This window comes from Gopherus flavomarginatus, chromosome 3 (assembly GCF_025201925.1).
Source record: "Gopherus flavomarginatus isolate rGopFla2 chromosome 3, rGopFla2.mat.asm, whole genome shotgun sequence".
Classification (NCBI taxonomy): domain Eukaryota; kingdom Metazoa; phylum Chordata; order Testudines; family Testudinidae; genus Gopherus; species Gopherus flavomarginatus.
This window is the reverse complement of record NC_066619.1, coordinates 92,767,032-92,782,607: the sequence shown is the minus strand read 5'-3', so window position 1 is coordinate 92,782,607 and position 15,576 is coordinate 92,767,032. Positions and strand designations below refer to the sequence as shown.

Sequence of the window (15,576 nt, the reverse complement as noted above, 5' to 3'; positions counted from 1 at the left end):
ATTAGTTCTGTGCTTGTTCTCCCCTCCCAATAATTAAAGGAGACTTAATTGCAGAGCATTTGGGATCAGAAAGGCATTTCCCCCCAGATCAGATTGGCTGAGACCCTGGGGAGGCAGGGGGGTATCACTTTCCTTTGCAGCATGTGGCATGGGTCACTCACAGGTTTAAACTAGTGCAAATGGTGGATTCTCTGTAACTTGAAGTCCTTAAAACATGAGTTGAGGACTTCAGTAACTCAGCCAGATTTAGGGGTCTGTTTCAGGAGTGGGTGAGATTCTGTGGCCTCAGGGTCGGTGCAACCATTTAGGCAAACTAGGTGGCCACCTAGGGCGCCTAGTGGTTGGGGGCGCCTAAAACTCCCCTCAGGCGAGGAGGTGGAGTGGAGGTGAGCTGGGTGGGGGAGCACACGGGGGGGCGTAGGGAGGGCTGCCCGCAGTAACGGGGGAGGGGGCGCACAGGGAAACAGCTCCCCGCCCTAGCTTACCTCCACTCTGCCTCCTCCACTGAGCACACAGCCCAGCTCTAAGTCTCCTCCAATCAGCGCCGCAAGCCTGGGCAGGGAGGAGAATTAGAGCAGCGCCAGCGTGCTCTGTGGAGGAGAGGGAGCCGAGGTGAGCTGGGGCGGGCTACCCAAGCAAGGTTAGCTTCCGCTGGGGGAGGTCTCCCCAGGCAGGGTTAGCTGCCGTGGCGGGAGGGAGAGGTCTCCCCAGGGAAGGTTAGCTGCCGTGGGGGAACGGGGGAGCCTCCCTGGGTGGGGTTAGTTGCCGTGGGGGAACAGGGGGGAGAAGGGTTAGCTGTCGCAGTGGGGGCGGTAGCTGCTGCAGGGGGGCTCCCTGGGTGGGGGGCTGAGTTAGCTGCCGTGGGGGGGGGGTTAGCTGGGTTGGAGGTGCAAGGTGGAAGTTTCGCCTAGGGCGTGAAACTTCCTTGCATCGGCCCTGTGTGGCCTGCTATGTGCAGGAGGTCTGACTACATGGTCACAATGGTCCCTTCTGACCTTCAAGTCTATGAGTCTATTTAGTCTACATGGACAAGGTCCTTTCAATAACTTTCAGTACCCTTTTTCCTCTTAAAGACTGTTTTATTATTTGCTGCTTTTTGACAAATCTGTATGTAAAAAGATTTCCTTCTTTCTTTCTTAAAAAGGGGTAAGGAAAAAGCCCTGCCCCTGTTACTAAAACTAACATAAACTGGACATTGAGTAATTTTGAAATAATTTCAGGTGACTGTTTTTAACTTTTAAAAAATGCCATTGAAATTTTCATGAAAAGCTGAGCTACAACACATTCGTGTTTTTGGGCCTACGAGGGGATCCGTTTATCACTGTAGTCATTCCATGCTCGAGTGACTTAAAACAATGAGCTCCAAAGCAACTGACACAAGCTACTGAGTAGACAATATCCATTTTAAAGTTCATCTATGCAAGTAATTGCATAATCTGCTGATAATTTCCTATCATATTAACTCCTGTTTATTTAAAAACTTACCAAGTTCCTCCTCTTCAGAAAAATCACATTGTTCTTAGCTGGACTTACCCCTGTTTCTGGGCTGTAATATTTTTTTGCCTAGATAAAGGACAGTAACTGCAGTTATTATATAGTTCATGATGGTGCCAACACGAGCAGGATAGGCCAGGACAAACAGACCAAACACATCAAAGAAGACCACATTTCCATGCCGATAGTCAAAAGATTTGGCCAATTTATCTGATGTTGCTAAGTATTTTAGCATTCCTAAAATATTGTCACCTGTTTAAGGGGGAAAAAAGACAATATATATAACATGAAAATTGGAAAGACAAGAGCATAGTTCTATATATAGATGTTATAAAAAAAAGAAAAATATTACATCCTAAAATTATACTTCTACATTACATTAGAAATGTGTTTAATGAATCTTTTAGCTGTCATTTCATATTTGATTACGCACAACACAAAATATTCTTCTAAACCAGGACTTCTCAAACTTCACCATGACCCCCTTCTGACAACAAAAAATACTACGCAACCCCTAAGTCTGCCTGACTCCCACTGCCCCAGGTGGGGTGCCAAAGCCAAAGCCCGAGCCTCACTGCTCTGGGCAGGGTAGGGGTCAAATCCAAAGCCCAAGGGCTTCAGCTCCAGTCAGGGGGCCTGTAACCTAAGCCCTGTTGCTCAGGGGCAGTGGGGCTTGGGCTTCAGCCCTGAGACCCAGCAAGTCTAAGCCAACTCTGGCAATCCCATTAAAATTAGGTTACAACCCACTTTGGAGTCCTGACCCACAGTTTGAAAACCACTATTCTAAACCTACATAGTGATCCTTGATATAAACTTCCTTGGGAACCAAGCTCTAAGCAGTGAGCTGCTTTTGCTGTAACAAATTATCAAAATGAGGAGCATCAGCTTTACAACAGGGATAGGGGAAAAAACAGAAGTACATTAGGGCATCTTGCAACTGTATTACTCAAAAAACACACACACACACACACACACACACACACACTTAAAACTGTGATCTCCATGAAAGTTATTCACAGAACTCTGCTGCTGACCCAATTCCTTCAACTAAAACCAAACAAATATTAGCTATATAATTTGTTCATGACTACAAGAGGACAACTGTTGCTTGAGTGCCTATAAAAAGATTGAGAAACAAGCCTGGAAAGAGTAAAGCTGATTTAATTCTGCTAGTCAAAGAAAAAAGACACTAATTTTGTTAATATTCCTGGTGGAGGCTAACCCACACTTTTGGGTGTTGTGGTTTTTCAAAAAAATCTATTACTTACTTTTACAGATTCTTTACTTAAGAGTAAATTTAGTGCTTATAAAAGGTGAAATATCGACTGACCAGGAAAGTGAATTCTCCTCTTTATCCATGGAAATAACAAAATACGGGCTGTGGCGGCAGCAGAAATTTGCCAAGACTGTCCTGCCATTTTGGTTCTGCCCTGGTTCGGGAAGGACCAGTTGTAGAGGTGGTTCAGTGTCCATGCCGCCCATTTAACCCTCAGTCTCCTTGTGGAGAATATTAAACAAGGATGCAAAGTATTGTGGATATTTACCCATAGGAAAATGGCCAGAGATAGATCTTTGAACAGTCCTCAGAGGGTGATGAATTTGGTCAACACTGGCCTGGCCAGATTTCAATCTGAAAGAGGCTCCATAGATTGTTACAAATCACAAGCCACTGAATTCTGAGAAGTTTTATTTCTTTTGAGGTTTACCAATGTTTAGATTATGCATCACTAATCGTTAAGAAATTTCCAATTTATAGGGGCTACGATAAGGATTAGTGGGAAAAGGAAGCAATTTCCATTCAGCCACATTCTTTATCAAATTTTTGATGGAAGTCTGAATACCAACCTGCTCTCTGAATTGAATCCGTTAGAATTCTGTCTGGTGTGTCATACTGTGTATGGTAAATGTAGCCATTTTCAATAAAAGCCAAGTCTATTCCTATGAAGACAGAAAAGGACTATGATTAAAATTACCTAAACCTAATCAAACACTTGAAAGCTTTCAGAACATTTTACAAATAAAAAATAGTTTTGTTCTACCAATGTAACCCAAAAATCACTTTTGACAACTATGACTTGAACAGCTTACCAAATGTAGTAAGACTGCTTAAGAACCAATTTTGTAACAGAACATGGACATATTTAATTAAAGGTATATGAAAATATTTGGTCCTTCTGTATTTTACTGTCATGCCTGGTGTTTATACACACACAACTTCCCTGTACTGTAGAAAGTCATGCCTATACCAATATTACTGATCACCTGATTCTCTGATGAGGCTAGCCTTTAGCCTCCAAGGACCGCTTAATCCCCCTATCACCTTCCACAGTTTATTTGGAGACTGGTTGTCTGCCTGAAGCAGTGGAATATCACTCTTACCAGCCAACAGCCAAATTCCAAATTCTGTGCTTTCCCAACATCATTGCTAAAGATTCAGTGTGGTTCTACACAGAAAAGCAACTAGAAAATGTAATCCTGAGATTGCATGACTACCACCGTTTAACAATTCTGTGTTGTCTGCTTGCAGGTAAAAAGAGATTTTTTTTTGTAATTGCCAGTCTTGCAAAGTCTACCTGGGCTCCAAGAATCAAGCTGATTTCTTTCCTTCCCATGAATCACCACTAGCAGAGGTTCTGCAAGCCAAATAATGGCTTCAGTGTACCCCTGTGCAATTCATAGTGTGTACGCTCACAGTAGTACCTGCATACTTAGTGCTGTCACTGATTTTGTATCGACGTAGCTGATCAAAACAAACAATTCTGCTGGTGCACAAGAAGGAATAGAATCCATTTCTCAAACACAGCTGTTTTCACTCTGCATGGCTATCAGAAGAAAGGCAATAAAAATTCATTTGCCACCTAATAGAGCAGATAGGTTTCCAAACACAGATGGACCCAGATTAGCTACATCAGAAGGTACTTTGATTACACTATCCATTTTGAGATTAAAAGTGTGGTTTAGAACAGTTCAGAGCACGCAGTACAATACTTTGTTTTAGCCATGTCCTTAAGCGTCACTCTGTGCAGACCACTTTTCTAGAGAACAAGATATCTCAGTGTTCATTCAAAGCCAGACATATTAAAATACCTTAAATCCTCCTCCTCCTATAGAAATCTATTTTCCTTTAGCATTTGTGCCAAATGAGATGTCATTTTGTGTTGTCTTCTCCAATTAAACCACCCATTATTTAAGTAGTTAGGAAAAAGGGATTAGGGTGAATTGTAAACTAAGGATTCAAAAGTTCCCATTCCTGACCATCTGGAGCATGACTACTGCAATGAAACTAGTAAGACTGCAGCCATAACAGTTACAAATCTAAAAGTGATGCTTCTTTTTTCCCCATCTATCCCTTACATACATACATTTTTAATTCTTGTTTCCACGTGGGCTTTCTTCCCCCATTTTGAATTTAAATGTAACGATGCTATAATATATATTTGATTTCCAAGAGATTTTCCTGATTTTTAAGTAAGTAATTTTCCTCATGTGGTTGGCCCCTGTAATAGGCTCTCTTTCTCCTTGGGAGACCCATTGGATTTATTAACACAGGTTGCAAAAACCACCACTGCCAACTCATATGTCAGAAATGAGCAAGTTTCTGTAGCCCATATACCTGGACCGCAAAGTGACAAGGGTAGCAGCTTTCCATAACCTATACATGTGAGGTGGTATTAACCTCAGCTATAATGTGATACTGTGGTTAATGCTGTCATAGAGGAAAGCATTTTATATTTTCAAACCTGCTGTACTTTGACAATGTGGTACCTTTTTGGTTTAAGATCAACTGTAGCTCACTATTATTAATATATTAATCCACAACTTAAAAGTCAGAGAATTTTCAGTGTGCCATGGCATTTAGCACTAGTGTGCTAGAAGTCAGGGGACTGACAGAGAATGAAGACACACTGAAAGAGAGACCACTCAGGACCCTGAGTGTGTGCCCCAAGTCTGTGTGGGATACCAAAAACCTTGAGGGTTATTTTCCTAGGGGAGAAATACAATAGGTTCCTCCTAAACTTAAGCAGATATCAAGTCAAGTTTCAGTTTGGAGTTCATGGCCTAGAGCCCAAACCCTACAACCGTTACATGAGTGAGCATTTACAGGATTGGCCCCTTGTTATAAATCTAGATAAGAGTTAAATAATGCCCCCCATTGACAGGTTCTCTGATAACATACCTGGAATATTTCCGAAGTCCCTGTAGATACGGAAGTCTGTATCTGCAGGGATAATTCCACTCTGAAACACTTCCTGTGCCACCACAGAGGCAAAGGGATGTTTGGCTGCAAAGACATATGCTTGTACCAACCAAGGATTTTCAGGCCCTGACAACAGAAAGCAAAAGATTTACAAAAACCGGAGAATTATATACAAGATCAAAACTAAAGGGGTGAAGGTTGCTAAGAGGAGGCATCATTGGGCTTAAATATCTGATTCCTGGGAAACATCTTAATTAACTGCATCTTGTAGGCAGGTCTACCTGACATGAAGGAGTAAGATTCTGAACCTACCTACCCCAAAACAAAGCAAATACTCCAAGAAGAACTAGGCACATTCAATTACATCTAGCCAGTCTCTGGATTAAGTATCAGTGTTCACCCATAAAAACAGACCAGAATGGAAAACTTTTCTTCCATGTTTCCACAGTTTCTCCCTTAAATAAGTTTCATGCTGCTCCTTAGTTAATCTGTCAAATATGTTGCTGTGTGAGAGCATAAGATTGAGGCCTTGGCTACACTGGCGCTTTACAGCGCTGCAACTTTCTCGCTCAGGGGTGTGAAAAAAAAAAACAAAACCCTGAGCGCAGCAAGTTACAGCGCTGTAAAGCGCCAGTGTAAACAGTGCCCCAGAGCTGGAAGCGCAGCTCCCAGTGCTGTAAGCTAATCCCCACGGAGAGGTGGAGTACCTGCAACGCTGGGAGAGCGCTCTCCCAGCACCGGTGCAGCGACCACACTCGCACTTCGAAGTGCTCCCGCGGCAGCCCTGTACAGCTACAAGTGTAGCCATACCCTGAGAGTAAGGACTGTAAACCAGATTGGAAGTGGATGGGAAGAGAGAGAAAACTGAAGTCTTATCAGGATCATATCTATATCATATTGAGTTTGAGGGCCATGACCTCTATGATTAAAAAAAAACAAACTGTCTTGTAGGATTTTTCATGTCATTGTCCTTCATTCCAACCAGCCCACTTCTTAGTGCATTCATTTACAAATATTCTCTATACATCCAACATAATGGAATATTAGTAACTAAGAAGAGGTCATGAAAATATGGGAAATTTCTCTATTTTTAAAAAAATAATACAAAAGCGATCAGGGAAATGGAGTCACACATCATTTTTGGCCACAGGGTCTGAAGGGGCTAATTTCTATCATAGGGCAGAGGGAAAGTAATGAAGTGGCTGCATGTGCATCAGCAGGCATATGCATGATCAAACAAGAACCATCAACATATGAATGGTGTTACTGTGGAGGTATAATGGAAGACCAACAGCGGATTTCAACTTTTAATGACTGCCAGCCAAGGCAGGCTGAACATGTGAAAGAAGTGTGACTGGAGCTTGAAACAAATGAGATGTTAGACTATAATAAGAATGCTACAGCCCAGTGCAGTAGAGAGTGAAATCCTGGATGTTTGGGCAAGACATGCACTCTATGCTGCAGCACACACATGTAGGTAGATTAGAATGGTAAAGCAAAGCCTAAGAACCTAAATATTATATTACAGTTGACTAATAAATGATATCTTGTTTTCAAACGGCAGTCCTGTGCTGCTGTAGACCTCCCAAGAGGGCAATTCTCCAATAGGGGTTTGAGCTCTTTTGGACCTGCTGAAGGACCCCTGGTGAGAAAAAGAGGCGTTGAAGCCAGGAACCCAGTCTTGGAGTAGTTGAGCGGTAGGGCTATCCCCTGTAAAAACGGAAGGCCTAGGGAAAAGATAATTACACTCCCAGAGACACCACATAAAGGTTGTTTGGAGGCACAGAGTGCTTTGTGGATCCATGACACATGATTATCAATTTTATTGTAAATCCTTCTCTTCTCATAATTTCCTAAGGGAAATTTATATGCTTTTATGACCTTATTTTTAAACTAAAATGTTTCCCATGACAAGCAACCAGCCTTAATCACAACTGTATCAGTGATTAGATACAATTATAGGTTCAACATAAAACAGTAAGGATTACTACACATCTCCAGTTCACAATGCTCAAATCCCACTTTCCCATGCAACAAACACTAATCTCAGTGTTTAAAAACAAGTTAAAGCCCTTTCATCATGAGAGATTAAAGTCAATCTAAAATAAACTGTTCAAATCCTCACAGTTTTCAACGTAAGATTGCTAATGTCATTCAGTAAATTTCTTAAAACATCACCGTACAAAAGATTCAAGTAGTACACAAGTCTTTACCTGTGACATTATTACGAACAAGGATTTTTAAAATTGTATGAATTGCATTAATTTATTTTTCACTATTTAAACCATTTTTACTGTTTATACTTTGTTCATTTTGGACACTGAAAATAAGCTAGCATGGTGTCCTATGTTTTAGCAACGCACCGAGCCCATTTTAGCACACCTTAGGAAGGAAGTTAGCCAAGGTGGCTTTAAGCCTAGTGTTGCCAGTCCTCCAAGATTGTCCTGGAGTCCCCAAGAATTAAAGATTAAACTTTAATTAAAGATTATGGCCTTGTGATGAACCCTCCAGGAATAAATCCAACCAAAATTTGCTCCCCTATTTAAACCATGTTTACACCCCACCCCTATCTTGATGCCAGTTCTGCACCATGAAGACCCCAACATGGATTTGAGCACTCTCAGGGGCTGGCTCTATAGCCCAGGAGCCACTACCATGGCTCTACATCACCTTAGTTTTCCCCAGGCAAAGGGGATTCTTCAATTGGCAGGTTTATGGATTCTTCACACCATCAGAACAGCATAGAGCCGACAGAGGTACTGGGGAATTTAGCACTGTGGTCCCTACCACAACTTAAAAATAAAAATCTCACTTGATTACAATCAGTTTCACTTTATGACTCTTGTGCAATAGCACACTGATGTAGTTTTTGACCTACACACTCTTCTGGAGAGGTTTTAATCCAAGATGAAAGGATGGTTTGATTAAGGTTTTACAAAAGCCTCCTCCTGCCCCCAAACCAAAATCCTTCCTAATCTGAGCCTAAAACTACACAGTCTCTTTTTATAATGTATAAATCTAAGTAACTCTTTAGGACATATTGCTGATCAACAAACATTTATATAGCAGTAGCACATAGACCCCTCAATTAATTTGGGCCCCATAGTGCTAGCCACTGTACAAAAATGACAGTTCCCACCTAATCCACCTACGAGATTTCTTTAAAAAAAAAAAAAAAAAAAGAGATGATATCACAGGCAGAGGAGACAAACAAGCAGGCTAGGATAGGGAAGACAGGATAACAGATAAATATCACATGAGCACGATTAGCATTTAGACTCATAGACTCATAGGTCAGAAGGGACCAATCTGATCATCTAGTCTGACCTCCTGCACAAGGCAGGCCACAGAACCCCACCCATCCAATTTTATACAACCCCTATCCCAGGACCGAGTTATTGAAATCCTCAAAAATGGTTTGAAGACCTCAAGCTGCAGAGACACCACCAGCAAGCGACCCGTGCCCCACGCTGCAGGGGAAGGCGAAAAACCTCCAGGGCACCTGCCATTTAGTAGCACTGACTACAGCTCACCACTTTCCTAGCCATTATCAGACTGTAATTTATGGTATGCATTACATAAGAGGCAAGTTTTGACGACGGTAAGGTGGCAAGCAGCTTTATAGATTTTGACTCTGAGCTTTTTCCCCCACTCATAAGATGAAGTACGAGAGAGAAAGCCTGAAAGTGCTCGGACAGTCAGGCAATCAAGGCTGGCATCATGGGCAGAGTGGTGCCAAGAGATGACCCTATGATAACAGCCTGGCTAAGTAGGTTGGGGGAAAGTTGTGGAGGATTTTGAAAGTAAGGACAATACGTTTTTGTTTGACGCACTGGAAAAGGAGATGCCAGTCAAGGGACTTCAGATGGGCCTGACAGAGCAGTGAGCCAGGAAGGGTATCTTAGCAGCCACATTCTGTACAGATTTGAGTGGGGGAAGCGGCAGGCTTCAGTGCCAGAGAGGTGGTATTAACAGTAATCATGGCAGATGATGATCACAGAATGGACTAGAGTTTTAGCAGTGTGAGCAAAGAGGAAATGTAGGATCTTGGAGATGCTGTACAGGAAGAATCAGCAAGGTTTAGACATGTTGGTCAAAGGAGAGGGCTCAGTCAAAGAAGATGCCAAGATTACAAGCTTCAAAGACAGAGAAAAGACGACTATGTAGTTCACTGTGATAAAAAAATGGGAGAGAGAGAAGGGCTTTTGAGAAGTTCAAGAATTCACTGAAACAGACATGTTCTTCTACTCTTCCCCTCAGCCAGCTCTTTAAAGCAGTTACAAGTTTGATTTATTTTTTTTTTAATTAAATCTACATATCACTGACTTTGTGCTACAAATTGTTAGCACCACAGCAACATGTACTGGAAACAGTCAATACCATCGTAAATAGTCACCACTTATTGAAATCTCATGTCAATCTAAATGGAAGAGCCCTGTCAGATCATTCAGTCCATCTCTTTCAATTCCAATCAGTACTGTTCCCTACAGAACAGTCTCAAGAGCCATATCTTGCTCGCATTGAAGTCAGTTACGGTGTTATCATTACGTTCTACTGGAGGACTGAGAACTAATTTCACGTTTGAATATCTATAGTGACAGGAGCAATTAACTCTCCTTAGAAGTAACATAACAGGGTGATCTAGTGGCACAACAGCACAAGGTTTTTTGAAATGCCCTTCTTCATTTTAAAACTCCTTCCAGAATGCCTCTCTCTGTGTCTCTCCAGACTAGATTAATAATCTTATACTGAAATCATGGCATTGGTTGTGACAATGGGCCCTCTTGGCCACTTCCAGCACACAGAGCACTTCTGCAGTGATTCACCTGGCTTTTTGCTTGTTGATCTTGTAAATACTTTCCTGCTTAGTACAGAAGTTTGTTGATGGCCAACACTTCAGAAGATTAAATTAGTTTAAACAAGTCAACAACTTTTTAAATGCTGTTTTGAACACCACTATTGTCAAAGAAGAAGATTAACTTAAGCATTTTTTCAAGAACCATTTCTCTATATGCATTTAATTATCAATGTAATACCTGGAAAGGAAGAAAGAGACATAATTGTTTGAAAATGCGTAACAAAGTAAATCATTTTCCCCTAAGGGAGTATTTCTTACTACATCTGAAGGGTAGTAATATTTAACCTTCATTTAGTACTTTTGATCTTTAAAGCAATGTATAAACTTCTACGAAATCCTCAAAACTCTTGAAGAGGTATTAGCAGTATTAATTTCCCACTTCACTGACTGAGAAATAGATTAACTAATACGCTGATGACAACATAGTGAGTCACTGGTAAAACTGGGATCAGTTCTCAGACATTCCTGACTTCCTGTCTCAGGTTCATTACTCTACCCTAGTGGTCTTCAAGCTGGGGTATGCAGAGGTCTTCCAGAAGGTACATCAACTCATCTAGATACTTCCCTAGTTTTACAACAGGCTACATGAAAAGCACTAGTGAAGTCAGTACAAACTAAAATTTCATACAGACAATGACTTGTTTATATTGTTCTATATACTACATAGAAATGTAAGTACAGTATTTATATTCCAATTGATTTATTTTATAATTATATGGTAAAAATGAGAAAGTAAGCAATTTTTCAGTAATACTGTTCTGTAACATTTTTGTCTTAATTTGTAAGCAAGTAGTTTTTAAGTGAGGAAGCTTGGGGGTACACAAGACAAATCAGACTCCTGAAAGGGGTACAGTGGTCTGGAGAGCTTGAGAACTTCTGCTCTAACCAACACTTAATTCAAGAGCTCCTTTAATGTAATAACTGGATATACTGGAGTCATTTATAATGTATATAGTCATTAAAATGACAACACAGTAGCATGGATTAATGCACTCAAGCACAGCAAGGCCTCTATTGTTCCTTGAGCAGATATCAAGTAATTCTTAGGAAAAATAAGTGTCAGTGCAGGAATCTGAATATTTTGATATGTTTCATATTTTAGGACTTTGTTTTAACTGTCTCCTTTTCAATGCTTTGGGACCCCTCCTCCCCACTACTTAAGGATATGTTTGGGAGACTTTCCCACATTATTTCTCCAGCAATGTGTCAAATTCATTGTTTTGAAAAACTCTCTACTGAAGTTTTCCGTAGAAGCAATAAATAAACTGGTGCAGCAGAGGGAAATCTGCAGCTCAACCAGGACACAACAGAAATTTATCACAAGCCCATTTAAATTTCTGCAGAGCTGTGGTCAGCAGAAAGCTCTGGAAAGAAACAGGTCTGTGCTTCCAACAGAAAAAACAAAATGCACTCATTTAAAATGTTAGGAAGTACAGCAGCAGGATTATCCCACCATTCCACTGATCTGTTTGGTACCAACTACTTCAACACAAAATAGAACTATAACTGCTGCTATTAAAGCCCAAGTTGTGCTGAACAGGATTTCCTGCCAGTGAATTTCACAGCATAAAACAGTTTTTATGTAAAAAAAAAAAAGAAAGAAAGAAAAAAGGAGGAGTTAGATGGAATTTTAAAGGATCCCAAAGTGTATTTTATGGTTAAAAATTTAAGGTTGACAGATGAGAGCCAGGAAACCAAGATTAAAGCCAATATGCCAATATTCCATTTAAAATTCATTATGGAATAAAGTACCAAAAAATTGGCATTAAGAAGACATGTTGCCTCATGTCTTCACAATGACTGTCTCTGCTTGTGCCACAGCCTTTGGGTAATTAAACTTGTTCAGTTGTTTGTTATCTGTAAGGTAAGGATATGATGGGGATTCTGCATGGTGTGAAATGTATTATCATCGACTTCATGGGTTATTTTCAATATTCTTTAAGAAGTTTGTTTCTAATAAGAAAGCTTTAGTTTGTTTTTTGTTCTAAATAAAACACAACCAACTCATGTATACAAGTGGGAAATGTAATGCATGATCATACCTGTTTGAAACACAAGCTCTTTCCCTCCTACACCTGCTGCCTCCAGGTTAATAAATGCTCTAATCGACTCGGCCCAACGGTGTTGTGTAATGAAGCCATGACTGGCCTTGACAGGAAGCAAAGAAGATATAGGTCAAATATCTTTAAGACAAAGCCTAGAGATTGTTTTCTAACAGAGGCACCTAAAATTCAGATTTTGACAGGGAAAGATCATAGGTGCATTCAGGTGAAGCCAGAAGTTTATTTGAAAGCACAAAGAAGAGAAGCCATCAACATAACAGAATTCACTCATCTGCATCCATGACACCACCACAACATGTGTCCTCTTTCTTCATGCCCTCAAAAACCCTTACGTTCATGCTCACTGTTTCATGTCAAATCCAAATATTTAATATGTATATCATTACATACTAGAGAGTCCAATCAGCCAGGACCTTTACAAACACAGACACACACTGTTTATCTCAAAAAGCTTACATGCCTACAAACAATAGTTTAGCACAGTTTACAATCTGTTTTTGTAATAACAAAATAAAATATATTTAGCTAATTACTACTGATTATCATGAATGCAACAGTTTCTCTACTATGGCTTACTAATCAAATTGTTCCACCTGAATTATAAATGAAGAACCACATAACAATACACAGATTTCCATAACAGTACACTAATATGGTTAGACTTGTAGTGTAAATGTAAATTGAACACTAAGACTACTTTACACTTCCAGAATAATGTAAAAAAGTGACCTTAATCTAAGTAAGAATCATGCCTGTGGAGTAAATGAGCCTTTAGAGTTACAAGGTCTGTTAACTTTCACCGACAGAAAGTTATACAGCATTAAAATACTTTTTCAGGGGAGGGCAAAGGAGGAAACGAATGGCCCAACCGCGACAAAAGACACGTTAAAGCAAACAAATAAAATAATCAATTTGCACGTCTGTAATGTCTGTCACAGGAAATCAAAATGTTTACAAATATTAAGTATTTCACCCATCTGAAAGCAAGTCTAAATGATACACAGTTTTTTAAACTCAACGGCACACCAGTGAGAGGTAGAGCTGGGAGTAGAAGATTCTCAGTCCTCTCAGCTGAGCAACAGATGATGCTGCATCTTACTTGCAACACTTAGGAACCTACTCATTAAGGCAACATTGTGAGCATTCATAATTCAGATATAAAATGAATTTTAAGTAGCAAGTAGCTTTTCCTCAGATAATTAAAAAGCAGATTAACATCTGTAACTGACATTTAGACTTGTAAAATACAAGTTATGCAAGTTATACCTATAATTATTATTTCCTTTGTCAATCATCTTTAATTCAGGGTTCTGATTATGCATGTTTTATAAATCTAGCATACTAATTAATCTTACCTGCAAGATATTTTCTTCTGCGCCATTGAAAAGGAATATGACAGCATGTTGCAAGGGATCAGATGACTTTGAAAGAGTGTTCAGTATTTCAAGCATCACTGAGCAACTAACAGCATCATCACTGGCACCTTAATAAGTGGAACAGAGCAGTTAATGTGAGATTTTTAACATGGTTACGACCTGTGCCCTCAACTTGATCCTTAACTACCCAAACATATTTAAAGAGTACACCATCCACCTCATTTTTGAAAATCTAATATTATTACAAGTGACACGTCATAACACTACAACAACAGATTTTTTAAAAGTGAATTATTCCTAATTTTATTCAGACTATACACAATGTGCAAACAAATGAAGTTTCAGTGTTTCCCCTTGCATAATCAGTTTCCTATATTTGTACAAGTCCTTTACAGCAATGACAAAAAAAAAAAAACATTTAAAAGCAAAAACTGCCAAGTAGACTCAGGGAAAGATACAGTATTTAAGATTTAAAAAAATAAAATAAAATAAAAAAGTTAAAAGTAAACTGAACGGATTTAAAGTCGTGTGTTCCTTTAATATTTATATTCTGATATTTTCATAATAAATTATATTAATTGTACCTGCAGCGATATTAGATAAATCTATGCAAAAAATAGTGCTAGAGGAAACAGTGTAAAATGGTTTTAAAATACTGGACCAAACATTCATTCTTCTCTTAAAATAAGAAGTTTCAAGTATTATTTTAAAAGCACTTGTGTAATAATCCAGCTTCTGATGAGAGTTTACTTGTGCAGCATGGTGACATGCCAAAAGCTAAGTAATCTTTAAGTCAGTGGGTTGTTTATCCTTAATCTTTACATGAACAAACACTGACAGAGCAGTGGTTCCCAAACTGGGGTTCGCGAAATGTATTAGAGGGTTCTCAGAAAAAAATCTGTAATGGTGCACAGAGCCGTCCCTAGGGACCCCAGATGGGAGGGCCAGCAGCCTGAGCCCTGTGGAGCGCAGGGCCAGCAGCCAGGACCCCAGGCGTGCCGGCGGCAGCTGAGACCCTGTCATTGGCAGACAGGGGAAGTCTAGCAGCATTTGGGGCAAAGTCAGAGGGGGAGCTGTAGCTGGGGGGCCGGTCAGGCTAATCCCTGGCCCCGCCCCCCCGATGGCGGAAGAAAAAGTATTTGCATGCCAAATCAACCAGAACCAAGGTCACTGTAGCCAAAGCAGCGGTAACGACCCTCAGTTAGTTCATACTTAGTCATTATCTGTAGCGTGCTGTTTTGCTCCAATGAGACATGAGTGAATCTTCTCATTTATTAGGTTGTTCGTTTGTTAGTGTTCCAATGTGTTACTTTTATTTGAACTGTTGTATACCCAATATGGACAAGTGGCTGAAAACGGAAAGTGTAAAGATATGAGAAAATGAACATCTGACATCAGCTAGTGTTTTGTCAAGTCCGAAGTGTGGAAAATTTAAGTCAAATGATCATGATGGTCCTGAAAAGTTGCTTATGAAGAAAAGAAAATATGACGACGATTATATAAAATATGGCTTTACGTGCACTGGTGATCAAAAATGTCCAAAACCACAGTGCATAATTTGTGATGATGTTCTAGCAAACAGCAGCC

At 40.1% G+C, this 15,576-nt stretch overlaps 1 protein-coding gene across 3 annotated transcripts in view; it reads right to left on the bottom strand.

The window, feature by feature from the left end:
• The window catches only part of ERMP1 (endoplasmic reticulum metallopeptidase 1), a 42,946-nt gene that overhangs the window by 16,163 nt on the left and 11,207 nt on the right, over positions 1–15,576 (bottom strand). For all 3 annotated transcript variants that reach the window (XM_050945690.1, XM_050945689.1, XM_050945691.1), the window contains 5 exons: positions 13,969–14,096; positions 12,593–12,698; positions 5,672–5,818; positions 3,340–3,432; positions 1,534–1,746 (listed from right to left, as the gene is read on the bottom strand). In XM_050945690.1, coding sequence (XP_050801647.1) covers positions 1,534–1,746; positions 3,340–3,432; positions 5,672–5,818; positions 12,593–12,698; positions 13,969–14,096 — 687 coding nt within the window. The remainder of the gene's footprint in view (positions 1–1,533; positions 1,747–3,339; positions 3,433–5,671; positions 5,819–12,592; positions 12,699–13,968; positions 14,097–15,576) is intronic.